This window comes from Microtus pennsylvanicus, chromosome 18 (genome assembly GCF_037038515.1).
Source record: "Microtus pennsylvanicus isolate mMicPen1 chromosome 18, mMicPen1.hap1, whole genome shotgun sequence".
Taxonomy (NCBI): domain Eukaryota; kingdom Metazoa; phylum Chordata; class Mammalia; order Rodentia; family Cricetidae; genus Microtus; species Microtus pennsylvanicus.
Window position 1 is genome coordinate 12148224 of NC_134596.1, and position 27381 is coordinate 12175604.

The 27381-nt window shown below is 44.3% G+C and overlaps 1 protein-coding gene across 2 annotated transcripts in view; it reads right to left on the minus strand.

Moving 5' to 3' along the window:
* Gabrb3 (gamma-aminobutyric acid type A receptor subunit beta3) overlaps window positions 1-27381 on the minus strand; it is a 233840-nt gene that overhangs the window by 44590 nt on the left and 161869 nt on the right. For both annotated transcript variants that reach the window (XR_012908342.1, XM_075953121.1), the window contains exon 4: window positions 15159-15379. Coding sequence is in view for 1 of the 2 variants with exons in the window: in XM_075953121.1 (XP_075809236.1) it covers window positions 15159-15379 (221 nt within the window). In the remaining variant the exon portion in view is untranslated. The remainder of the gene's footprint in view (window positions 1-15158; window positions 15380-27381) is intronic.

Genomic DNA, 27381 nt, shown 5'->3' on the forward strand with positions numbered 1-27381 from the left:
TACTGCTTTTACAGAGGACCAGAGTTCAGTTCCTAGCACCTACATCAGGTAGCCCACAACCACCTAGAACTCCGTGTCCAGGGAATCTAATACCTCTGAGCTTTCCAGGTACCTGAATTCATGTGCCAGTATACTCCCATACTCCTACCACACACACACACACACACACACACACACACACACACACACACTCAAACACACAATTCATAATCAACTAAACATAATTTTTAAACCTCATTTAAAAAACCTAAGTTTTTATCTTATTAGGCAATTGACCGGATCTCTTTCTTATCTTCCCTTTAAGATGACTCATGGTTACACAGAAATGCTGCTGGCTTCTACCTGCTCATTTTGCCTTCCACAATCTTGGGGAATTTATTTTTAGCTGTAATAGATGGGAACATTTATACAGTCCTTTGGATTTTACACACGGTCATACTGTCTGTGAGAAAGTCAGCTTATGCCGTTCTTTCCTACTTCGATAGCAGTGGCAAATATAAGATTCTTGATCTGAGGGAGAAATTTTCAGACTTTCACTGTTATGATTTTATTTCATACACAATTAAGTCACCTAATCAAGCTTACTCCTTGTGCACCACATGTTTGCATCATGAAAATGTCTTAAATTTTGTCACGTTTGGTCTGCGTGAATTGAAATGATCGTGTGCTGGTTCCTTCATTTTATCTGTGCAGTAGATTACACTGATTTTTCATGGGAAATGATTTTGCAATATTTTCCCACTAATGAAGGCTTATGTTGATAGTCTTGGTTGATTAATACTTAGCTGGTTTTTGTGCAAATATCCATAGGGATGCTGTCTGCCGACTCTCCCTGTAGCCTTTTGTGTTGGTTTTCATACAGCTGTCTTGCTGGCCTCCCAGAACAAGTAAGGAATGCCCCCCTCCTCTTCAGTATTATAAAAATACTTTAATTATCTGACGTTAATTTTAGTTTTTCAGTGTTTGGTAAAATGGATCCCTGAAGCCGTCCAGTGTGGGACTTTCACTTTGAGAAATGTATATTTCCTATTATCTGCGTGATTCCTTTTTGGTAGGTTTGGTGTTCTCTCAGAAACATATTAATTTTATCCAATTTTTATAATTTTATAGCACACAAACTTATGCTTCTCTTATTTGGCCCCACGTTTAAAAAAATATGATTTAAGTTATTTGAGCCTTTTGTCTTTTTCCTCGGCAATCTAGATAAAAGTTTGTCGATACTTTTGTCTTTACAAATACACAGTTTTGGTTCTGCCCCACGATCAAAAGGGGGATTGACAATTTTATTGAAATTGTAACACACTGAATAACACATCCGCGTTAGTGGAAACATGCTTCTATCCGCGAGCGGTTCTCCCCTCATGGGCACTGCAGCTTGCACTTGCCTTCCTGTCTGACATGTTGCAAGTGTGCCATCATTTTCTGAAAAGCTCACAACAGGGAGGTTCGTCATGCGAACATAGAACCTTTCACCTCCCTACCCTCTACCCTAACGCAAATATTTCCATAAGCCCCACAGTAAGAAATCTCAAATCTCTAGGCCCACAGGAAAGCAAAGAAAATCTGCAGCACCCCAGTACAGGTCAAAGAAAACACAAAACTTTCAATGTGACTCCGGGGCCATGAGGAGCGCGCCCTCGGGAAAGGTGCCAGCCTCTTCTGGGCAGCATCACTGCACTGTCCCCCCCGACCCCATCCTTACCTGCCTCACGCTATAATCTGTACTTTTAGCTGTCACTTTTGGGGGCTGCCTCCCCTGTCTAAGTTTCTTAAGGTTACTGACGTGAGAAGATTGGCCTTTTTCATGCATGGTCTGAGTAGATAGATAAACGACTCTCAGAACGCGGCACCAAGAATCCATTTGGCTGCTACCTCTGCTTTCCATGTTGTGGCGCTTTGCTTCCTATGTTCTGCCAGTCTGAGGTTTAATATGTCCATGGTTGTTCTGTCTTCTTGGTGGCTCTTTAGTCAATATCTAGTGTTGCGTCTTTTCTTATGGTTTTTGACTTAGAGTTGGTTTTCTCTCAGACCGACACCATCACCTCACGTCTTCCTTGGCTGCCATTTGTACAGAACACACAGCTTCAGCTTTTCCCTTTCAACTTAGATCTTGATGGCAATCTGTATTCAGATGGCTGGTTAGGTCTGGGCTTGTGGATTACCTTTTGCAGACAGTGTATAATTAGATCCTGATTCATTTTTAAGCGCTCTGCTCTGTCGGTCTCTAGCTTTTGATCAGTCCGTCTCGTTTATATTTGAAGTAATTACCAATGAGAAACTGCAGACTTCTACAGCAACGCTACTTGCTGTCTTTGTGTTCGGAGTCCTTCCTCCCCTTGTATATTCCAACTGCTTTATGTGTTGTCTAGCGGATTCATTGGCACAATTTGATTTCCTGCTCTTTTCCTTTGTGCCTCCTTCACAGATATATTCTTTTTGGTTACCGTGCATATTAAATTTAACATCCAAATTTATAACAATATACTTTGTTCTAATACATAATCTTCAATTGGCTCAGCACCGCTCCTACCACAGGCATTTCAGACTGTGTCTCTGATCCTATATGCTAATAACATGGAATATAAAGACCTATATGTATTTTGGGGAGGTGGCGGACAGTGAGACAGAGCTTTGCTATGTAGCCAAGGCTAGCCTAGACTATGCTGTAACACAGCCAAGGCTTGTGATTTGCCTACCTCAGCCTGCAAAGTGCTGTAGAGAACAGAAGTTCAAAGGTGGAGTTAGTAATTGTCAGGAACACTGGTTTGCGGTCCTCATCCCTGGCCATTGCCACAGCTTCCTAAGCCTCAGCACTAACGTCCAGTGTCTTTTTCTTTGAGCTTGAGGATTTGAACACTCACTTGAACACTGCATTTAAAGCAGGTCTATTAAACAGAAACAAAGTGTCTCAGGGTTTATTTATCAGGGAGAATCTTCATTCCTTCTCATTTTTAACAGCAGTTTCACACCTCCCATTGTAGGCTGGCGGTTTTCTTTCCTAGCATATATAGTTATTATCCCACTGGCTCTTGACAGCCAATGTTTCTGGTGACAAATGAGCATATGATCATTTTAAGAATCCTGTCTCTGGGATGGGTCCCTTTCTCTTGATGCTGTCGAGATTATTTCTGTATTTACTGTTTGAAATTTTTGGTTACAATGTGTCTCATTAAAGATCTTTCTGGATCTATCTTTATAGGATCCTATCTTTATGTGAGTTCACTGAGATTCTTGGATTTGTACATTTATATCATCCATCAGACTGGTGATGCTTTTAGTCACTATTTCTTCAGAAGTGACTCTCTCTCTCTCTCTCTCTCTCTCTCTCTCTTTCACTCTCACTCTCATTGCCTAGGATTCCTATACATTTTGATTTACTATTGCTTTCTCAGAAGTTTATTGGGCTCTGTTAGCTTTTCTTCTTTCTTCCTATTTCCCGTCCCTCAGATTCAACAGCTTTAATAGTCCCTTTTCCAAGTCTACGTAGTCTTTCTTCTCTGTGTTCAAATCTACAGTTGAACCCTGTTAGTCAACCAATCACTTTACCGGTGGCGCTTAGAATTTCTGTTTGCTCTCTTTTTATAATTTCTATTTCCTAGTCAGTTGTGTGCATGTCCTTCAGTGACAGCCGTCACTTCCTCAGTTCTGTGCTCATCTTTCCGCTTATCTCCCATAGGGCACGCTAAGATGGATGGTTTAAAGTTGTATCTAGCAGACTCCATGTCTAAGTAGCTGCCAACTCATTGTGTTCCTTTGGGGGAAAAATGTTTTTTCTCCATTGTTGGCCTTCTGCTGGGAGTTCTGAATTTGATTATAGGGTGTGGTGCGTGAGAATCGCGTCCTTTCTTGTCACCACACCTCTCAGACTGGCTGTGCAAGGGTACATGCCGTAGCCATGCCGTCAAGCTTGCTTTGTGCCAAGGCATCAGTCCTAAACCATATTGAGGGTTTCTGGGACTTGTAGGAACATATTTTGGCACCTCAAAAAAAAAATAACCAAGAATACAAAAAGCGATATGGTCTTCATGATAATAATTGATTAGAAAATCCAAACTAAAACATTTTTCTGAAAAACATGAATTTTCAAGACAGATAGGAAAACAGGAAGAGACCCTAAACACGGTAGGGAAATTCAAGGTAGTATCCTCACCAACTCTACAGCAGATGTGTGAAAATGCAGATGAAACAGGCAGAAAGCTTCACCTACAATCTATGCAGTATGACCCGCGTAGTGTGGCTGTTCCCAGACTTTGGGGGAAAATAGTGTCAACATTTTAACATGTTGGAGCAGATTTCTTGAGCCAGAGACTTTCACAAGAAAACCTGATAAGCCTTTAGGAATGAAATTAAATCTAATTTTGGTACACACACACTAAAACAAAAAACCACCCAATATTTCAAGTTATACTATGGAGCGATAGTAATGAAACAGCAAGGTACTGACCCAAAACAGACTCACTCAACAGTGGAATAGGACTGAGGACTGCCACACCAGCCCACAGTCCTAAAGATATATGTTTTAAAATAGAAAAAAACCACAAATACACATGAGAGGAAAAAAACACCCTCCTCAAATAAATATGGTACCCGTCAAACTGAGTAAGTTCCATGCTGAAGAAGAAAAGTGGACACTTCTTTATTTCTCAGACTTCGCAAAACCCAACTCCAACTGATCAAGAACTCAACAGAAGATCTGATCCCTGAGTCTGACAGAGGACGCAGTAGGAAACTCAGGTAGACTTCTTAGCACAGGAATAACCTTTCTGAACAGGACCCTGACAATGCAAGCATCAACACCAAAAATTAGAAATGGGACCTTGTCAAGCTAAAAAGGGTCTGTACAGCAAAGGACACGGTCACTCAAGCAAATCAGTTGCCTATAGAATGGAGATAAAAAAATATCCTCTATGCATCCCAGAGAGAGTTAGTATCTATATTACATAAAGAACTCAAGAATCTAAACATCAAAAAACAAACAAAACAAAATAAAAACGACAACAACCCAGCCTAACTAAAAAGGAGCACGGGACTAAATACAGAGTTCTCAAAAGATGAAATATAAACAGCTGAGAAACATTTTGGGAAAATGTTCAACATCCTTATTCATCAAGGACATCCAAATTAAAACTGCTTTGAGACTTCATCTTATCCCAGCCGGAACGTCTAAGATCTAATGACGAATGACAACCAATGCTGTCATGTGGGGATGGGGACACTTGGTCACTGATGGCGGGAGTACAACTCGGGATGGCCACAAAGGAAATAAAAGATCCCTCAGAAAGAGAAAAAAAGACCTACCACACAGTTATGCCACTCTTGGGCATATACCCAAAAGACTCTCTGACCCATTGTAGAGATACCTGCTCATTCATGTTCATTGCTGTTCTCATAACACCCATGAAAGAAAAACAGCCTTGAATTCCATCAGCTGATAAATGGATAATGAAAATAGGGTGTATTGTCACTATTGAATGCTATCTGCTTGCTAAGAAAAACAAAATTATGAAATTCTCAAATAAATAGATAAAGCATCAGTCTGATGTGGGAGAGTCTTCTGTTTTGTGTTGATTTCATTGGTTAATAAAGAAACTGCCTTGGCCCTTTAATAGGACAGAAAATTAGGTAGGCAGAGTAGACAGACAGAATGCTGGGAGAAAGAAGCCGAGTCAGGCAGTCGCCATGATTCTCCCACTCCAGACAGACGCAGGTTAAGATCTTTCCTGGTAAGCCAGCTCGTGGTGCTACACAGAATATTAGAAATGGGTTAGATCAATATGTAAGAGCTAGCCAATAAGAGGTTAAAACTAATGGGCCAAGCAGTGTTTAAAAGAATACAGTTTCCGTGTAATTATTTCGGGGCATAAGCTAGCCATTCGGAGCTGGGCGGGAAAGCAGCCCACCGCAGCTGCTTACAACATCAGTCTGTATGAGGTAAGTTAGGGCCAGAAAGACTAACATCCCATGTTTTCTCTTATCTATGGGTGTCAGCTTTGATTTTTCAGATACGTGTGTTTCTTTTGGAATATCCACAATGCCCAGCTAATTGGTAAAGGAGCCATACAATGTGCTTTCAAAGAAGATAGAACACAGTGACATAATGAAGTAAAGGGGGTGATGGAACAGCAAGGCTTCAACTAGGCCTGGGCTGGCAGTCAGAATAAAGGAGAGACTCTGGGAGGGCTAAAGGACACTAAAGGCTTTTTGAAAAATATAAAAACCTACAATGGTAGAAGTTTCCTAATCATGCAGACACACACACACATCACACAAGTTAAACTGGTGTTACATTATAATAGGGTAGCAATGTCCTTAACTAGAACCCACAGGCTAACAAAGACCCTAGTATGAGAAATGGGCTACTCTTGGAGTTTGTGGAGTAGCCTCATAGACCCCAACTTTACAGGCTAGTCAATGCTATCGATTACCCTCTAGAATTTATCCATAGCTTTGAATATACCACATACTTGAGTCCTAGAACATGAAGAAATCAAGCTGGCATTCACCTGGCAGCTTCTCCTCCATTGGCTAACTTTCACAGTGCTGAAAGGTGCTGCATATAGTACCAGGGCATAAAGGAACTGTGAATCTTCCAATTGTCAACACTGCCAGCTACAGCGATGACCTCCCTGGCAAAATATGCCCACTGGTGTATCATGGCAAGAACATCGTGGGGTGAGATGACAATAGTGTGATTCAATTTTAAGGCCAGCTCCACAAGAAGAAATCCATGCCTGGTACAACTATCAGAATAAGAACCTGGGACCCATCAGGCCATAGGCCACAGAGTTTTATTCTAGTAACTGGGCACAGTGGGCACAGTATTACCTGAGTCCTATACCTATGCCTATAGATTAAGGCAACACTCCACCCTCATGAGAGAAGCTCCATTTTGCAGCAGATGGAGATTAACACACATATCCACAACTGATCAAGGTCCAGGAAATAAAAGACAGCAGGATTCTCAGCCCTGAATGGGGCATCCATATCATAACTCTCCTCCAAAGGCTCAGGAATCACTGTGGAATATGAAGTGGAACAGTTGTAAAAGGCAGAGAACGTGGATAGCCGCCCTCAAACGGTGCTTTCTGGACACCAGACCAAAGTTCATCATCGAGAGGAGAGGTAGCAATGAAGTCTCACCCCTATCGGAGGAGCTGTTGGATATTTTTTGCTGCTCGGAGAGGGACAATCAATTTTCCTTAAGAATATAGCCCCTGGTGGTTTGACCACGCTCCAATGGAAGGCCACACACTAAGAATATATGGGGGGCGTGAATTGGACTAGATTGGTTTTTTAAAGGACACAAAGTTGAGTGATTATATAGAAGGAGGACACACTTGGAAGAATCAAATAGGAAGCTGCACGAATAAGTAAATTTCAAAATACATTGTACAAAATTCTCAAAGAACTAATAGAAAAGAGAAAAATCTGCTCAAAGTATTTCCACATGAAGGATATATTTGCATGCCAATATTTAAAATAATATTGACCTTCTTATGAATAAGTAACCCTACATCATATACTCTATTACAGAGCATGCAGAAAGAAAAATCTTGGTTAATAATATTGAAACACAAAGGAAATCAGAAAGCATCGATGTGCACACTGGAACATTTGATAGACTGTACGTGACACACAACACACACAGACGTGCAGACTCTACACTACCAAGTCTCTCAAGTAATTCTTTCAGAAATTTCAATAACATGGTTCATGTGTTCTGGAAATTTCTACACATCATGAATTTGAACAGAAGTCAGATTATTGAAAGCCAGAAAACTTAGGGGAAGGAACTTTTTAGGGGTGTTTACATTCATATTTAAAGGAGACATTTCTTGAAATAAGGCAGGGACATGGCCAACAGACATATGAAAAACTCTCAGAATCACCTCTAATAAGAAGTTCACAGCATAGTAAGACATCATTGCACATATGTAAGGATATCTACCAAGAAAATCAGGAAGAAGTATATCGGCCAGGAGAGGGAGAAAAGAGTACCCTGTACCCTGTTGGTGACAATGTAAATTAGCATAGCCATTATAAAAAGTGGTATACAGGGTTTTCAAATCACTGAAGAACAAAATAAAAATATGAGCTATTACCCCACAGATTTTAAGTCAGTTTGTCTAAGAAATATCTACACTCCCATGCTGAGTGCAACATTGTCTACATTGTGGAATTAGGGAATCACCCAAACTACCCACCAACACTTTAGCAGAGAAAAAAGTGTAGTATAAACAATGTCATACTGTCTAGGTACCACAGCAATGGAGGCTCTGTCCTTTGTGACAGCGTGGACGTAAATGGAGAACATTACACTGTTCCAAACACACCAGGCATAGGAAACTGACTCTTGTGATGTGCATGCAGTATCTAAAGCAGTCAAAGCCAGAAGCAGACGGCAGAATGGGGCTGGCAAAGACTGGGAGAAGAAGGAAGAAGATGATAACAATAAAAGGCTATAAAAACTCAGAGAGGAAGATTGTTTCTCAAACCTGCTGCTCAGCATGGAGAACAAGCGTGTACTGTATAGTTCATAATTGCTAACTATAAATTCCTAAAAGGAAAAGTCAAGTTTACTCACCACAAGAGAGATTAAATATTTAAGGAGGAATGTGATACCTAGTTTGATTCAATTATTCCACACGGTATGCATAAATCATAACATCAATTTTTACTCCTTAAGTAGATGTGATTATAAATTGTTAATATATAATAAAAAATAAACATTTAAAAATGAATAAAGATGGAAAATTAATTTATAACAGTCACAGAAAAGAGTCATAGGAACACAGCATGAAGGAATAATATCTACTTCTGACATTTAAAAATTTATCTTGCAATGGGCGTCATTTTAATAGTGGTTAAATATACATGTAAACGACTGCGTTTTTACTTGCCATATTTCAGTGTTTAATACAATTTCTGGAAACTACTTAATACATTCTCTCTCTACATACACACACACATACACAGACACATACACCACAGCACACCACAGCACACCCTTCCCTACCTGGGAATCAAAAGAATACGTATTAGTTACCCTAACTGGAAGGCCCCGCCACCCTAGATGGTGAGCACAGACAGCACCCACGCCGTAGGAGAATGAGCAGGAACCATACTCTGTCAGCTCATTGCTCCTTTGGAGCAGGGAGGAAAAAGAGAAAAAAAACTATTTTAAATGAAAAAAAAACCTCACTACAATAAACAATGTAAGTATTAAACTAAAATGGTTAAGAGTGTTCACTAAGCCGGGCGGTGGTGGCGTATGCCTTTAATCCCAGCACTCGGGAGGCAGAGGCAGGAGGATCTCTGTGAGTTCGAGGCCAGCCTGGTCTAGAAGAGCTAGTTCCAGAACAGGAACCAAAAGCCATGGAGAAACCCTGTCTCGAAAAAAAAATCCTCCCCCCCAAAAAAAAGAGTGTTCACTAAATTATTAGCAATACGAGATTAGTGGGGCTAGATGATTTTCTATACTGTGGTGTTTTGAATGACAAAAGTCTCATGTAGTTGAATACTTGGTGACCCGTTGGTGGCATTGTTTGGGGGAGGTTATGGAACCTTTTGGAGGTGTGGCTTTTTTTTGGAAGAACTATGTTTTGGGGGGCAAGCTTTGAATGTTTATAGCCTTACCCCCACTTCTAATTTCCTCTCTACACTTTGTTTTTTTTAAAATATTTATTTATTTATTTATTTATTATGTATACAATATTCTGTTTGCGTATATGTCTCCAGGCCAGAAGAGGGCACCAGACCTCATTACAGATGGTTGTGAGCCACCATGTGGTTGCTGGGAATTGAACTCAGGACCTTTGGAAGAGCAGGTGATGCTCTTAACCACTGAGCCATCTCTCCAGCCCCCCTCTCTACACTTTGTATTTATGACTAATGATGTAATCTCTTAGCTTCCTGCTCTTGGCTGCCTGTCTCCAGGCTTCCCTTGCCATTCTGGACTTTCCCTTTGGATCTAAAGCAAAATAAACTCATGATGTCTTATTACAGCAATTCAAGAGTAACTAATAGAGAAATAGGTACTAGAGACTCGCTGTTGTGAAGAACCTGACCGTTTGGATTCGGGGAGCAGATGTGAAGGACTTTGAAATCTTGAACTAAAAAGCCTATTTTTGCCATGAACACAGCTAAACAGCTCAGTCTCTTTGGAGCCTGGAAGACGGTTATGCTGAGAGCAATGTAGAAGATAGAGGATTCAGATTTAAATATCGGTAACTGGGCTAGAGGTCAGTCATGGGACATTTTGGTAAGTGATGCCTTCTGTCCTTGTCCTGAGACCTTGCCCAAGGCTAGCTGCACTAAAAGCGATTGGACTCATTTCTTTGGCAGAGCAAGTATAATGCTGGGTCTATGGGTTGGTTGTGACTGATAACTATTAGGCAGATCTAAAATGAAAAAGAGAAAGTGGGACATAAAGAAATACAAAATGTACGGTTTGGAGGGAAGAAGAGCACTAGGGAGCTTCTGTTGCAGCCAATGCGCAGGCCGAAAGAGAGGCTGTGATGTTAAGGAGAGAGGAGCCACTAGGGAGTGACATCCTGACTTCCGAGGCTGCACGACAACAATGGGAATGGTGTGCAGAGGGCAAAACACCTCCTGGGTAAGCTTCCAGCGCGTGAAAGAGGAAAGCCTGAAGGGTTCCCTGTTCCTAGAAAAACTTAAAAATAAAATAACACTACACACAAAGATCATGGCTGACGTGGCTCACAGCGGGGAGTGTCCATCCTGAACTGGCCAACAAGCTTGGCGGTGCAATCCACAGAGCAGTGGCTTGGGAAGCCTGAGAGCTGCAAGGGTGAGGAGATCATAGATTCTTCCTCCACACTTCAGAGAGCTGCCGAGGACGGGCATGGCATAGCAGAGAAATCCTGAAAACCGGGTCACCAGAGGCCATGACATAAAGCTGTGAACATGAAGGCCGGGTTCAGTGGAGACCCCAACATGTTGACATTCCCAATACCTCATGAAGCTCAGATCTTCTCTGCAGTAAACAGAGTTGACTAAGGGACCATAAAAAAATAATAGCTTTAAAATAAAATTCTGAATCAATCATAAGTCTCAATTTGGATCTTTTCAAATCTACTTTAGGTTTGATTCAACGATGCATTCAAACTTTTAACCACAGGAATAGTTACATTAATAATTCTCAGCAGTAGCTTTTATCATCGGGTAGGAACATTATAGTGTATTGTCCAAAATATTTTTATATTTCCCATCAAAATATGCTACTGTGCTTTGATGACCACCATTCAACTTCAGTGTGTTATAGGGCAAGTGGCATTATATTTGTAATTTCCTTATTAACCTACAGCACAAAACAGCACAATGTTTAATGGGGCAAAGTAAGATATTTCAAGAGGATCCAGACATTGAAAAGAAGGCAGAGAAGATGGAGAGGGAAGACGTCTGAGGGCAGAGTAGAGAAGCTGGGCATACAGGGGTGGTTAACGGCCCCTGAGTCCAGGAGCCCTTGGCAGCTAAGACCTTTCTGATACCCTGAAAGGCAGGAGTGCCCAAAGCAAACTTTAAAGGTGCATTCCTGTCAGAACAGCATTATGCCTTATCCACAGATTCCCCTAGCATCACAGCACGTTACCTATGCTAGAGGCTCAGTCTGCCAAGGGGGTCCGCTGTGCCCAAGTCAGTGACCACTAAGGAACTCATGAAACAGTTCCCAGTACCACTGACCTTTCATTACTGTTCTCGGGAAGTTGTGGGTCAGACCATCAGCAGCGTGAAAAATCAATGCTTTCCCAGAACGAGACCGAGCTGAGGTATTAATGTATGCTGCCTCTGGTCTATAGCCAAAGAGTTTTCTCTTTCCTGGAAAATGCCGAAGCCCCCTTGATTCTGGTGCACCATGGCTCTATGTGAAGGAAAAGAAACTCAGAAACTCAAAAGTAGCGGCTTATCACCAGTGCAGGCACTAGCTGGGCTGAAGAAAGAGCTCAGGGTCCAACAGTGGGCTCAGGTGCAATCATTCTGACACCCACAACCAGGAGGGAAGCGCCCTCTTCTGGGTGGGACTCCAGCCGCGGTGCCTCCTGAGGATGGAGACAGCAGGCCAGGACTATGGGGCGTTTGACTGGCGCAGTCTCCCACACACAGTACAGACACCGCTGATGTCTGTAGGGTCAGTTTCAGCTTTCTGGTGTTCCTATGTAAAAGCAAAGGGTCTTCAGGAGAAAACTGACTTTGGATTTTGAATCTTGCTCTTTTTTTAGGAGCCCTTGTTACATGGCTGGGCATCAGTTAGAATCCACAGCTCCTAGTCAACCTCAAGCTCCAGACAAAGACATGAAATGTCCACTGTCCCATTGAGCACCCACATGCTGTAGGCTTGGAAGAGTCTATGGATTATAATTACATTGTGTTCAACTTCTGATGAGTTGATAAAGATGCCACAATACTGAAAACTGAGGAGCGTCTGATCCTATTTACCAAGAGATACAGTGTATCATCCAGGCTTGAGATGTTGACTTAGCTCTGGCTTGCTATGTGCCTACTGCCATTCAGCAAAAGTAGCAATCAGAGAAAGAAGGGCTGAGGACAGGTAAGGCTGACACCACCTTATTTTTATGGAGAAAAATTTACATTTTTCTCTATGAAAGGCTGGAATATACGTCACAGGGTAGCACAGGATACATATGTGTCTATGTGAACTTTAAACATTAATCAGCATCTTTAATTATTAACGTGATTTTTGTTCAAAAGCTCCTTAAACTCTGTGAAGACATCCTGTTTTGCATTAGAGAATGCATAGGCTAGCCAACTTCTAAGAAGCCAGCAGCCAACTGTGCAGTCATTATATGCATAGGATAGGCTGCTCAGTCTGGACTTACGGGGGCTTGTGGAGGTCCTCAGCAATGTGAAGAATTATTATAGAAATAGGAGAATCTCCATGAGGATGGAGAAGCATGAGACAATCGTTCCTGGGGGGAAAAGCTGCAAGGAAGCTGCTTCCTGACTTCAGGAAACTGATGGAAAGTTAACCAAACGGTGATGGTTAGATTGCTGTGCAAGGCTATCATGAAAGGTCCCCTGACTTATTACTGCAGCAGTTCTTACTTTGTAGGCCAAGTGTGACGCAAAGCTACAATTTTAGAAAACAGTTTCCTCATTGTTCGCTTGGTTTTCTATTTTGTACTCTTCCCTTTTGTTTGGCATGGAATTTGACACCTTGAAATGAAATTCCTAAACTTGTGTGCATGTTACGTAAGCTATTCCCCAAAGTTACAGTCCTTTGATTTTACCAAAGGCAAATTGATAGAGTTTACTTCCGTCAAAATAAATAAAGAAAGAATGCGGGGCCAGCAAAACAACTCATGGGGAAAGACGTTAGGCAGCAAGCCTGAAACCTGAGTTTAGTTCTGGATACCCATGGGGTGGAAGGAGAGAAGCAATTCCTCCAGGTAGCCTATCCTCCTTGAATGAATACACACCCAAAATAAGTACATGCAAAATAAAAAAAGAGGGACCATGAGGAAAATATTTTTAAATGAAGAATAAAAAAAAATAAAGGAAGAGAACCCAAAGAGCATGCTTTGTTTTAAAAAAGGCAAAATGTCAGCGATTTTCTTTGCTATTCCTACCCAGTTTGCCTGCTTTACGGACACATATGCACATATTCACATGCACACACAGACATGAACTCAGGTCCCTACACTCACATCCACACGTGTGGACAAACAGGGCATACACACACACAGCGGCCTCGACTTTGGTGAGGGGAATGGTCGTGTCAGGGTAGGTGCTCTTCCGGCGAGACCAACGCATTATCATGACTTCCTTATGCTGGAACCGAATGTCTCACTGTGGGGTAAAAGTATAAACTGCTCGACCTGGCCACAGAACATCAGACTGGACTCCGGTGAGACACCATCACAGTTCTATCCACATGCACTAATATTCCCTTCTACTTAGAAAGGTCTGAGTTGGCAGAAATCCCTACTTTGGCTACAATAGTGTGGTTGGCTAAAGAAGACATTCAATATTTTCTAGTTAAGGCTAAACTAAACAATCTCCTCTATTCAATCCAGAGACTCTACCCACCACGGGAGGTAGATTTCAACACATTCGAGTTGGTGTTTTACTTTTAAAACTATTGGAGTCTTCTGAAAAAGTCCTGCACTCACAGCAAGTTGAGATAGGACTTCCTCCAAGAGACCCACATAATGTTTCATTCAAAACTGCCGGCCATTTCCCAGAAGGCCTCAAGGCCACTTTTAACCCAGAACATCAAGGAAGTCAGACAGGTGCATCCACACATCCGTACCGAACAACAGCAGCCCTGCAGCAAAATCAGTGCAAAATCCATGCAGAAACAGGACTTGAGAATGTTGTTCAGCAAATTGATAACATACAATTATAAAACAGCAGGGTGGAGCATCATAGGAAGATTGGGTCATTTCCTAGGAAGCAGGGAAGTCCTGGACCACCTCTGTGCAACTCAGGGGGTAGCCTGGCTTTCAGATAGCTGACTCCATCGTAAGCCCTGGAGAAATCTCCGTCTCCTGTGTCGGGCTCTCGGCATTGCCTCCATAGAGTACAGCTGAGCCTATACCTTAAATCTGCACAATAGACGCCTTCTAATTAAGCAGTGCAGCTCGCTTTGGGAAAACAACTATTTAAGCCTTTCAAGTGTCAGGGGAATATTAATTACAGGTCTCTGTGCTTTCTGATATGGGAATCTGTGTTCTCAGAGATGGCAACCCAATTATATACAAACTATCCAAGAAGGCTGCTTTGTAACTTTTGGTGACTCTTGTAAGAACAGTAACGCACCATATATTCCAGGGATGAGGGTTTCCTTTCTGCAAAGCTTAGAATGTCTCGTGGATATTTATCAGCTAATCTAAGGAGAATCTCACTGCCAGCGTACCCCACAACTTCAAAATGGTCCCTGCAGAGCGGACAGACCTGAGCCCTTGCTTTGGCCCTGCAGAGCAGAGAGACCTGGGCCCTGCAGAACAGACCTGAGCCCTGCAGAGCAGATAGACCTGAGCCCATACAGAGGCCCTGCAGAGCAGACAGACCTGAGCCTGTACAGCGGCACTGCAGAGCAGACAGACCTGAGCCCGTACAGCGGCCCTGCAGAGCGGACAGACCTGAGCCCGTACAGCGGCCCTGCAGAGCGGACAGACCTGAGCCCGTACAGCACTGTCCCATCAGGGTGGAGGCGGATCATGCGGTTTTTCACTGTCACTCCGTGCACAAATGACTTTTTGTCATTTAAGAAATATGTGTCGGGCACCCAGAGCTGGTCAGCCACTCGATTGTCAAGCGTGAGGTTGAGAGGGATCCCAGAATAGGCGAGCCTTTTATCTCTCCAATATTGTTGAAAATACATAGTTAAGGTATAGTCCTGGGAGGAAGAGAAAGAAAAGAAAGAAAATTAGTTTGTGCTCAACACAGGTGTAACTCCTGCATGCAACGACAAGTCCAGGCTGAATCCCACTTCCTGGAAACGGGCAGAGCACCAGACACTTCCTTGGGAATGCAAACACTGAGTTCAGGAAGCACAACGTAAAAAGAGTATGGCATACATAGGAAATTTTGCTTTACTTCGTTAAGGGCACCAGGTTGGCGTTCTGAGACAACCATACAGAAAGAAAAGGTAAGAAAGCATTACTGTAAAATCAGATGGTTGGCAAGGAACTTGGTTGACTCCCTAGGTCCACGTTTCCCACCAACCAGACAGCGGTTTAACCAAGCTGTGTGGGTGGACTCTATCTCTAAAGCCATCTCTGCAGTTGAAGCTGCTTTCTTCTGCCCCTGCAAAGACCATAAACATGCATGCCTTCCAGCGACATCCCCTGGAGCTAAAGTGGCCTGTGGGAGAGCTCGGTGCCTGACTTCCACATGTTCTTTTCCTCTTAGCTCACCCTTGCTAGACATTAACTGGGCCACAGTCTCCCCTGGAGATAACACGGTGGCATGGGAACTAGGGAAGCCTAAGTCACAGTGGGACTTGGAAGGAGACTGCCGCACTGCCTCGGGCAACCAATGAAATCAGCCAGCACCCACCCAGGGAACTAGAAAGCCATTTTTGCTTTTGGTTGTTTTTGATGGCAAAACAGTTAATTCAGTTGGCAGAGATGAAGGCACCCCAAATGCCCCCACAGAAAAACAAGAACATACACATTGCATAAATACACATAGGTGTAGACATCAGAAATACGGCAAGAGTCACAGGACGTTCTGGACCCTGAAAACCTGGAGGCAAGTAGGTACATCCCACATGCTCCTTGGTCAGGTCTGTAAACACACTCATCTTGTGGGCAGTGAAAGGTGAGAAGCAAACCAGTTTTAGAGCCTATCCTGGATCACCGGGGATAACCTAAGCCTCACACGGCAGCTCTCTGAGGGGTATAGTCTGTTTCATGTGAACACATAAATGATATGCGTTATGCTTAAAGATGATAAAGTTCAGATATCAACCTGTCCTGTCCAGATGTGCCCAGCAAGTGGTTTCAAGAAAACTCACACATACTAACCAACCCTAAGCAAAATACAACTTCTGGAATGAAGGTACAGCGCAGGGTCAGAAAGCAGGCCTTGGATGCGTGACACTCCAGCGAAACAAATGGTCCTTGACCGGAAAAGCAGAGGGCAGAAGAAAAAGGGCAAGCCCATGTGTGCTAGAGTCCTGGATTTTATCTGGATTCTAAGGAAGAGGGAGTACATGAGAAGCAGGAATTTTTTTACAAGAACATCCAGGGGTAGATCTCTGAGCCTAGGACTTCCTAGATGGATGCTCACTCCCGTCCCCATCACAAATCAGAGATTTTCATGAAGAAGATGTCCCTAAACCTAGGCCCTGGGAAGCTGGCTGAGCAGGCAGGGAGCGTGGCAAAACTGGGAGCTGTCAGTTTCCAGCCCTTACATATTTGTAAGTATATGACGAGGGCAGCGGAACGGGACCCCACACAAGTGGCTGAGGAGCAGGGACCCGGATGCAAGCATCACACAGCGAAAGCCAGCCTAGTCTCATGTGCCCGGGGGCTACCAAGTTCATGAAACCATGGATCTTAGCTTCTGCATGTTTGAACATCTGGGGCCCCGCTGAGCTGGGGGAGCTGATCTCCCAGGGTTATTCAGTAATTACACAAAGTGGACAACTTCCAGGGCTAGCGTGAGAGTTAGGACATCTTTTATATCCAAGCCAATGGATCCAGAGCCCATCCCTTGCTCTTCCTCTATGGAGCTTGTTCATAGCAGCTAACAATTCACAATGGCTACTGACCTAGCTCTAGGTGCCAGATGACTGCGAAGAGCCTCTACCGTTAGGAGCCTTGCAATTAAACAATTCTAGGATGTTTGCCTTTATCTGTCCTTTTTATGAAACATTAAAGGGCTCTGCTTAGAGGTGACCTGTGCTTTCCACCATTGGACTTCCATTGGTGTTCTTATGTGGCCCCCATGGTGGGGTGTGTCCCTCCTTTGGTTACTCTTTCACTAGCAGCCATCTCCCAGTAGGTCGCCTTTCTTATACCTGAGCATCTTGTGATGGAAAACACTGTCAACCTGACAGGATCTAGACCACCGGGGGGAAAAAAAAACTCTGGGTATTACGTAAGGGAGCTTCCAGATTGGATAGGCGGAAGTGGAACAACCCACTCTAAATGTGGGTAGCACCGTTCCATGGGTTGGGTGGGATTCTGAGCTGAATGGAAATGAAAAGCTGAGCTGAGAAGAGCCATTCTAATTGCTTCCTCTACGCTTCCTAATTGTAAGTATGACAACTCTTGCCATCAAACTTTGGCTGTCATTCAGTACTGTATGCTCCAATGTGAACCCAAATAAGCCCTTTCTTCCTGAAGAGGGTTTCTGTCAGGTATGTCGATATAAGAAAAAAAAATACCTCTCTATCATATAAAATGAGGATTGAGAAGTGGGGCCACCTGTTAAGTTGGGGTCAGACCCACCCTCATTAGCCTCTGGGGAGGACAGAACAAACTCCTAGGGTTATCTTTTTAAAAGACACAAATTTCGGAAGAGGTTGGAGAGGATAAGGGAAGTGTATGGATAAGTCAAAATACATTGTATGCAGGTATGAAATGCTCAATGAATTAATAAAAAGAAATACATCCAAACCCATGAAAAATAGAAGTGGGGCCATTGCTCATATGAGTCTGATCATGTGGACTGTAGGTCTTTGGATCCCATCTATGGGAAGAATGTGGGAGTTTGGAACACTGAGCTAGAAAACCATTAGGACACTATAAACAGAGCTGACCAGACTGTTCTGGTGGGAATTCTGAGAGAGCAGAGGGTGAAGCCATGCAGATTCACAGGGGAATACAGACTCTACTGAGAACTGGGCTAGGGGCCATTCAGGTTATACTCACACTCCGGCTTGAGGGTAGTTGAACTCAAAATCAATGGCTTGGCAGAGTGACTTTCAAGACAGGCTAGTGTTCACTATTCTTTTCCAGGTAGGCAATGACAAACAGCAACAAGTAGAGGAAATGAGAAGAAAGATGTGCCCATTGTCAGGAAAGGAGGTTAAAGTTTTCAACAGGAAGAATGCAGTTGTTGAGAAGAATGGGCCCCAGTCAGAACCAGCCGCCTTCTCAGCACTGGGGTAGCTGGGAAGGTACTCTTGAAAGCAGAACCCCACCCACTGAAGAAAACCTCTTGCGGAACCCCAAATTCATCAAGAGAGACTAACCTGAGCAAGCTGGTGAAGGGCTACCCTGATCAAACACAGCCACCTGTGGTAATATGCCCCAAGGTCAGCAAGTAGTCCACATGCTACTTGTTAAACATACACGAAAAACGGAAGGATGAAAGCCAGACACAGAGGTGCTCACATAATCTCAGCACTGGAGATGCAGAGGCAGTCAACAAGAATTTAAGGCTAGTCTGATTTACATAAAGGGTGCAATGCCAGCGAAATAGGAAGGAGTACATAATGAGACCCTAATTAAAAAAACAAACCGAAACAAAAGAAGGAACGGAGGCTTAAGCCAAAGTCCCAGATGGCTACTGAAGTCACATCCATAGGTGAGGGCCTCAGGGTCCATGGCATGAAGGAAAAGCCCAAGTTTTGATGGAAGTGATAGGATGGTGGTAATGTCAGGACCCCGGGATGTCAGCAGAGGAGGGTTGCATGTCAGGACCCCGGGATGTCAGCAGAGGAGGGTTGCATGTCAGGACCCCGGGATGTCAGCAGAGGAGGGTTGCATGTCAGGACCCCGGGATGTCAGCAGAGGAGGGTTGCATGTCAGGACCCCGGGATGTCAGCAGAGGAGGGTTGCATGTCAGGACCCCGGGATGTCAGCAGAGGAGGGTTGCATGTCAGGACCCCGGGATGTCAGCAGAGGAGGGTTGCATGTCAGGACCCCGGGATGTCAGCAGAGGAGGGTTGCATGTCAGGACCCCGGGATGGCACCAGAGGAGGGTTGCATGTGAGGAGTAGAGCTGACCTGGGGAAGAGGTCACAAGTGCCACAGGATTGCGGAGCTGGAGGGTGAGGCAATGCAAACCTGTTGGACCTCAGATGGCTCCATCAGGAGCTCCAGAGACCAAACACTGAGCTGTGGGATTTCCCATTTGCCCTGCTTAATCTGGGTCCTGCTTTGGTCTGATATGTCTTTGCTATGTTCCCATCTCCACGTTTCAGAAAGGGAACATTTATTCTGTGCCCTTGACTGTTAGAAGCATGAAACTTGTTTTTATGGTATAGGAAACGCAGTGCTGAGACACTGCCCAGGCGCAGAGGGGGCTCTGCTCATCCGCTCTCGAAGGGGTTAGACCTCTTAAAGGCTGGAGGGACTTTAAAGGCGGATAAAATGCATTTTGACTATGAGATGTTTAACAAGGGGTCGGAAACTGTGACTTGAAAATGATCTACTTGAGTTTCCATTTGACATGGTGCCGAGTTGTGATGTTAATAATGCCAACTTGGCAGGATCTCTACTGATGGAGGAAGGTCATTGGTTAAGTAATAAAGAAACTGCTTGGCCTCATAGGTTAAAACATAGGTGGGAGGAGTAAACAGAACAGAATGCTGGGAGAAAGAAGCTGAGACAGGGAGTCGCCATGATTCTCCTACTGGACACAGACACAGGTTAAGATCTTCCCTGGTAAGACACCTCGTGGTGTTACAGGGATATTAGAAATGGGTTAGACCGATATGTAAGAGCTAGCCAATAAGAGGCCAGGCAGTGTTTAAAAGAATACAGTTTCCGTGTAATTATTTCAGGGCATAAGCTAGCCATGTGGGCAGCTGGGTGGCGGGGACACAGCCCCGCCGCTCCTATTACAACACTCTACTACCTAGGAGACAAGCCCGTGGGCATGTCTGGGCCAGAGCTTCTAGATTAGGGTGAGAGGAAAGGCACATCCTATATGTGGATGGCGCCCTTCTCTAGGCTGTCATACATGGAAGAAGAAAGCGAGCCACATGCAAGAACTCATCTCCCTCTTTGTTTCAGCAGAAGACACAAGGTGACCATTACCTCACGATCCTCTGCCATCATCAAATGTGCCCTCAAACCATCACCCAGAATACGCCATTCCTTCTCTGCCTTACTTTTATCAGGCGTTCTGTCATGGCCACAAGGAAAATAACTAAGGCACACGTGACTCATATTCTAAAGCACAGCATGTAAGTGAGAGAGCTTGGCTATACAACCAAAATCTCAATGGTGAGTGGGCAGAGGTCATGGCAAAAAGTACCTGCTGCTTGGAAGCAAGAGGACCAGGTGTAGAGCGCTGCCTTGGGAAGCCCCTAAATGTCAGATGCTGCCGATCCAGAGCTGCTGGGGAATGGACCACCACCCTGTCTATGCTGACTTTTGTTAAAGAGGTGACGTGCGATAACCCAAACACGAGCAGCCATGGAGGCATAGCAACGCGGAAACTGATGGCAGCTTCGACTGGGGTCTCTTCTGTGCACAAAACTCTCCAAACTAACAGAACAGGAAAGTTTCCCTTGATTCTTTCTTTAACCGCCACCTGCTTCCCTGCGCCTGAGTCATGAAGTCTAGCACTCCTCACAGAGGCTCTTCAGACTGGCTTCACATGGTTTGCCATGAGGAAGGAGAAAAAGCTCCGTTTTGCACCAGGAGCCGGTTGTCATTCACAGTCGGAAGGCTAGGGACCAGGTTTTATTTTGGGTGGTGTTGCTCTTGACACCATCCTCAGCACCTCCAAGTTTGGCCTTTGGTGTTTTCTAAAGTAATTTGAGTCGGGAGCTTAGGGAGCCAGAAGAAAAGCCTACTTAAATTCAAAATCACTGAGTCTGCTCGGCCTTATGAGGAAGAAACAAATCTATTAACAGGTGCACTAATCAATAGCTCCTTTCTCCTTTCAGACATTGGAGGACCAAGGGGAAGGGAAGGGGCCCAACATGAAGCCGATGGTAGAAGGGCCCAGGACCCCCTCCATTAGCTTGTGCCCTTGTGAGGTAGCAAAAACCGAATTCCTTTGCTTAGGAGTGATGCTGCTAGCTGTCCCATGCTGGGGTGAAGAGCTCAGTGAGCAAGCATCCCAGAACACGTTCTCACTCCCTTTTATATTGAAGGGTTTTTTTTTTTTGTTTGTTTGTTTGGTTTGGTTTTTCGAGACAGGGTTTCTCTGTGGTTTTGGAGCCTGTCCTGGAACTAGCTCTTGTAGACCAGGCTGGTCTCGAACTCACAGAGATCCGCCTGACTCTGCCTCCCAAGTACAGCACAGGTGCTGTCATTGTTATTCTCCTGTCTCAATCTAGACACAGTTCAAGGATGGATTTGGTCTAGCCACCCCAGGCTCCCTCCCAGCACCTCTCCCTGAAACAAGGGAAACTGATTTTGAAGTTAGGGCTGTCTCCTCTGGGCACGCAAGAGCATGATGGATAGGAAATGATAAAAGTCGGCATAGGAAAGCGTAGTGAACCTGGTAGGGGCTGTTGGCAAAGGCCACGGGGAGTGGAAAACCAGGTCCCCAGGCATTCTTTAGAGGAAGAGGAATGGTGGCAGCCCTGTTCCACTGCAATACAACTGTTTCAAAGTGTTGCTTCCAAGGGTTTCAGAGAAATATCCTATTTTTCACATGTGGAGCCATGAGTCAGACACAGAAGAAGCCATATCCGGGCTGGAGAATCCATCATGTGAATTTCAGGCCAGGCCACAACAACCAACAAAAACCATAAGGAAGGAACAAGAGAAAGATTGGCTTGGAGAACCGGGGGTGTGTGCCTTCACTAAAACAAGATGTAGCTGGAGCTGTGGAGCGAGACAGGGCCAGAGGGCAGAGTCTGTTGACCTTGGTTTTGGGCTAGGGCTCACCAATTCAACTAGCAAGCCCCAGAGATCCCCAGTCTCCTCAGCATGAAGATTTCAAGCTAGCTACAACACTCCTACTTTTTAAATTGGTTTAGAGGCTCACACTCAGGCCCTTGTGCATGCATCATGCTTGAACAAATGGACTATCTCCTCAGTCCTATTTATTTTATTTTATGTAAAGGTAGACTCAGGTGATTCTTAGGTTAGGCGTGACAGAGGAGGATGGAGCCTTTCAAAAAATAGCCAGGCAAGCACATCCGAGGGAGGGACAGGCCAAGGCCACTGGGAGAACTGTAGACAGCTAAGGAGGACTCAGCGGGTAGCATTACAAACCAAATATAAGAAAGGTCCAATATCATGGAATAAGCCTAATATGAAATATATAATGTATGTCCACTAGTGTGGTTGACATAGCTCTCATTTACCAGACTCTCAAATTCCTAGACAACCCAACTTATCGAACAAATATTTATTGAGCGACTACCATGTGTTAATCAATGTTGAGGGGAGGAGACGAGCTAGGTGCAATCCAGGCCCAAATGGGTTGGCCATTACCAGACTGACGAAATCTGATTTTAGGTGTCTGTAATTCAAGAGCAATTATGAAAAAGATGCCACACTGAATATGAGGAGACACAAAAGAAGCTACTTCCGGGGAAGACAAGCAAGGGCAAATTCCTGGAAAGGGGCTTATGTGCAATCAGCGTGGAGTAAGCCTTGAAGAAGAGGTAAACTGGTCAGGTCATCTTCCCATGGCTACGGGCTTCACTGCTGCATTTCCCAAGCCTGCTGCCAGGGGCCAGGAACAGGAGGATGCTTACCACCCACTCTTCTCCAGGGAAGGTCGCCACCGGCCGTCTTCAGATGACGGAGCTCACAGAACAGTGTTTCTCATGCGGTGGGTCATAACCAATTTGGGGGATTGCATATCAGACATCCTGCCTGTCAGATATTGACATTACTCTCCCTAACAGTCGCAAACCTGTAATTATGAAGCAGCAAACACCATCTCATGGTTGGGGTCACCACAAGATGCGGAACAGCACTTAAGGGTCACAGCATTAGGAAGGTTGAGAACCACGGCCCTGGAGGGAAGGAACTGAAGCAGCAGAGGTCTAGAAATTGCTGTCTGCAGAAGAAGACTCCAAGGATGCTGAAACTCAGAAGCAACTGTCATGCTGATCTGTTTAATGGTAATGATACCGCAGAGTCTCTATCTTTTGTTAATGCACAGAGGCCCATGTCCTGTCTCTCTAGGACTGTTTTTTTTTCCCGGTGACTGATCTCTATGAGGACATGGCCATGTTTTCAGGAACTCAGCACACCGATCTCTCTGAGACAGCAACGACATCTGAAAAAGAGCAGAGAACCATGGCTATGGCTTCCTGTTCCACTTCTGCCTTTCCTGGCTCACCCGGTAGAGCACCAGAGAAGACGAGGGTAGGAAACCACAGGGGTCAAGACGTGGCAGAGTGTGGGAGAGGTGGGTTCTGATGAAAGTGAGGGCGGGTATAGTTTGGGCATCTGGATCAGAAACAGGATCAGGGAGGTGAGACGCTCTGGAAGGAAGAGATCAGAGGAGTTGGGAATGAGGACCATCACTGTCCATTTTGATATGGCAGGCGCAGGGATAGCCAGCCTAATTAAATTAGCACACCGGGGAGAGCCAGGCTGTCTCCTGGCACAGGTTCTCAGCAATAGGCTGGTGGTATCAGCATATCTAGACTGGTATTGGCAGCAGGAGAAGGTCAGAGATCACAAAAGTGTTACTGGTTGGAGGGCTGGTCAGGTGTGCCTAGGAGAGCAAGCATTCTCCATGGCTGGGAGTGGAGTCAATACAAATGGAAGAGGATCTCTTCTATACAGGCTCCATTCTGCAGCCCTGGTTTATGCTCTAGGCTCACATTACTCCTGAGTGTAATGCGATGGGACTTGGTCTTCAACTGTGGTGTGAGTGAGTCAAACATTTGTAAAGTGTTCTTTCTATGACCCAATTGACACTGGCTGGTGTGCAGGAGTATCACCAGTTCACACCCATTTCATCATGTCCCTCGAACCTCAGGCATTGGGAAAACACTTGGCTTCTGGTGAGGCTGCAGATTCAATTTAGAAAGGTGACTGGCACCATACTGTCAGAAGACTCCTGTACGGAAAATCATTTTCTGGCAATGGCACCCTACAACTTTCTCCTCATACTAACTGAGCATTTCACCCCCCAGGGCCTCTTCAGGAAGAGTGCTGGAGGAAGCAACTGTCTTGAGCCTCTTGAATAGGCTCTATCAGGGACCAGTCCATCTTGAATCTAAGAGCTGATGAGAGCAGAGGATGAACCTCAACCAAGACTGAGGCACAAGAGGAAGAGGGAAAAAAGAGGAGACAGGAGGAAGAGGAAGAGGGAGAGGAGGAAGAAGATGGGGAAGAGGTGGAAGAAGAGGAGGCCTTCTTCACAGTCCCATTGGAGAGTCTACCAGCTAAGTCAAGAATACCAGCACAATTAAGACAAACTAAGACCATTGCCTATATGCAGACTATATTCTTTTTACACGAGGTTGTTTCAGAAAAGAATGCTAAAATACCAATAAGTCATGATTAAGGCCTAAGTGTGTGTAACATTCCAGTAGGGCCTTTCCACTTCCCAGATGTAAACCTGCAATTTCCTAGGAGCCTGACCAGAAAGAATTGTTTCTTGTCAACTTTGTGACTCGTGGTTTTGCCTTATAGGGTTGCAATCTTGCCAAAGGAAACTTGGGCACCACCCTATAGTCTCAATTTTTGGAAAAGGAGAAAAAGAAAAGAAAAACATTTATTAGCAGTTCTTTAAGTTATATCTTTAAGATATAACTGGAGCGTCACAACTACAATTATATATATGGCTAAGAACTAACATGAGTCTCTTGACAAGTGTCTGAGGAGGTGTCTCTTTGAACACCCTTTTTTTTTCTTATAATCCCCACGGTTAAGTCTATGTTAAACTACACTTGTAATAAACTCCAAATTCACTTCATACTAGTGCCTCAAATTCTTCTCACTGCCAAAGTTAAGAGATCCATCTTCACTTGAGTCACGTCTTTGAAAAGAACTTTCCAAGCATCAGGGATCGCTTGTCTCCAGCCTGCACCCTGCCACTGCCAGCAAGACCACCACGCTGAGACCCTCTGGGTTTCAGTGCCATCAAGTTTACGGATATCAGAGAATGCTCCATCTTAGGGAAACATCCTGCACATCTGGTTTACATCTTGAGGGTTTCCTATGGTCACTGTCTCCCTGGAGTTTAGAATAGATGGTGCATTCAGGCAGTAATGAGCCAACTCCGTATGTATCTTCATCCAACATTCCCCAGAGCATGCAGAACTAGCACTCTTGGGTATACCGTGTGGATGAAAGAGAGCTTAGTTAATTTTATCCGACTTGAAATATGACCATTTATACAAATCTTTAGATATCTTAAATCAACACCTCTCTGTGTACTATAAAGCTTTATGAAGGCTGCAGAGCTAGCATAAAGAAAGTTTAGGAATTGAATTGAAAATAAAATTGGAATAGGGCTCATTACTTTCAGGGATCACTAGGCTGCTTGATAATCTGATGAAATAACAACATCTCCATCCTTCCTCTCTCTCTCACGCCTTCTTCCTTTGTGCTCCTGTCTCTCCACTCAACCCTTCTCTTCCTTCTTTCTCCCCCTCCCTCTCGTCCATTTTTGTCTCCCCTTTCACTTTATTTCTTCTCTCCTTTTTCTCCCCCTTCACTCCTCTTCTCACCCCCTTCTCCTTTCTCCTTCTTATTCCCCTGTTTCTTACTTCAGTCAGCATGAAACATGCAAACACAGGTGATGGGCACTTCCACGCACTGAACGTTGCCTGCACGGACTAGCATCAATACGAATAAGTTCCACAGATTTGTAAGTCGTGTATTTAAGTTTTGTAACTTATTTTTTTCTTTCTCATTTGAATGTGTGTGTGTGTGTGTGTGTGTGTGTGTGTGTGTGTGTGTGTATGCTGAAGCAGTTGTCAGGACTCACTACGGGTTGTAATAATTCATAATCAGCAAACATCAGATTTAGGCCTCTGCCTTGCAGCCAGATGACTGCTTCTCAGTGCCTAAAGCAGGGCTAGGACTGGTGGGCATTCACCTGGGGGATGAAAGGCAGATGCTGCTTGCCTCTCCTAACCCATGCAGAAGGCCAGATGATTGAGCATGGGAGGCTGACTTTCTGGAAGCGAGCCACTCACTAACCAAGCACTTATACAGACATTACTGTGCTTTGACAATCCCCTGAGAATAAGGAGAAGTGATAAGACAAAGTAACACAACCCTGCCCAGCTATTTAAACAACAAAGTAACACAACCTTGCTCAGCTATTTAAACACAACAAAGTAACACAACCCTGCCCAGCTATTTAAACAACAATGTAACACAACCCTGCCCAGCTATTTAAACAAAAAAGTTTCCTCCTGCTGGTACCCACCTCTTGGCATCTACTTCCTTCAAATAACAAGGATGCTTATTTGAAAGTAGAAATATTGCTTGTTATTGTGCACTAAAGTAATGGGCTAGCATCCTCAACACAGGAAATGGATAAAACAGGTTCTGGGGCTGAGGGAAGAATACGATCTCCAAACCAAACTGAAACATGTGCTGGCAACTGTGAAAGCCACGGGATGTCTATATTTGCATCTGGTTTAGCAAGTTTATGTTACCAGACCTTACAAGTAAGGTGCTTCCAGGTCAGGAAAGATGAAAACTCTTCTGAGACAAAGTTACATAAGGCCTAGGTGACAGTGGCTTCTTCTGCAAGTATTTCTACACTATGGTTAGGCTAGGGAAATCATGGCATTCCTATTAACACAGTGGTTTTATTTTTAAATTCTGATCTATTTCTTATAATGACCAAAACTAGTGCCCAACATTTCGACCATCCCACTTCCCACAAAGGGCTTGAATGCTCTCTAGGTTTCTATTCCCTGAATCTGAATGGTGGTGATGATTGACAGAGTAGCACCTGCCTCTTTCCCTTCATGAGCATCTTCCTCCTTCCTTCTGGTTTCAAGCAGATACCAAATGACTACCTAGCATGGACCAAGTATTCTGGCAG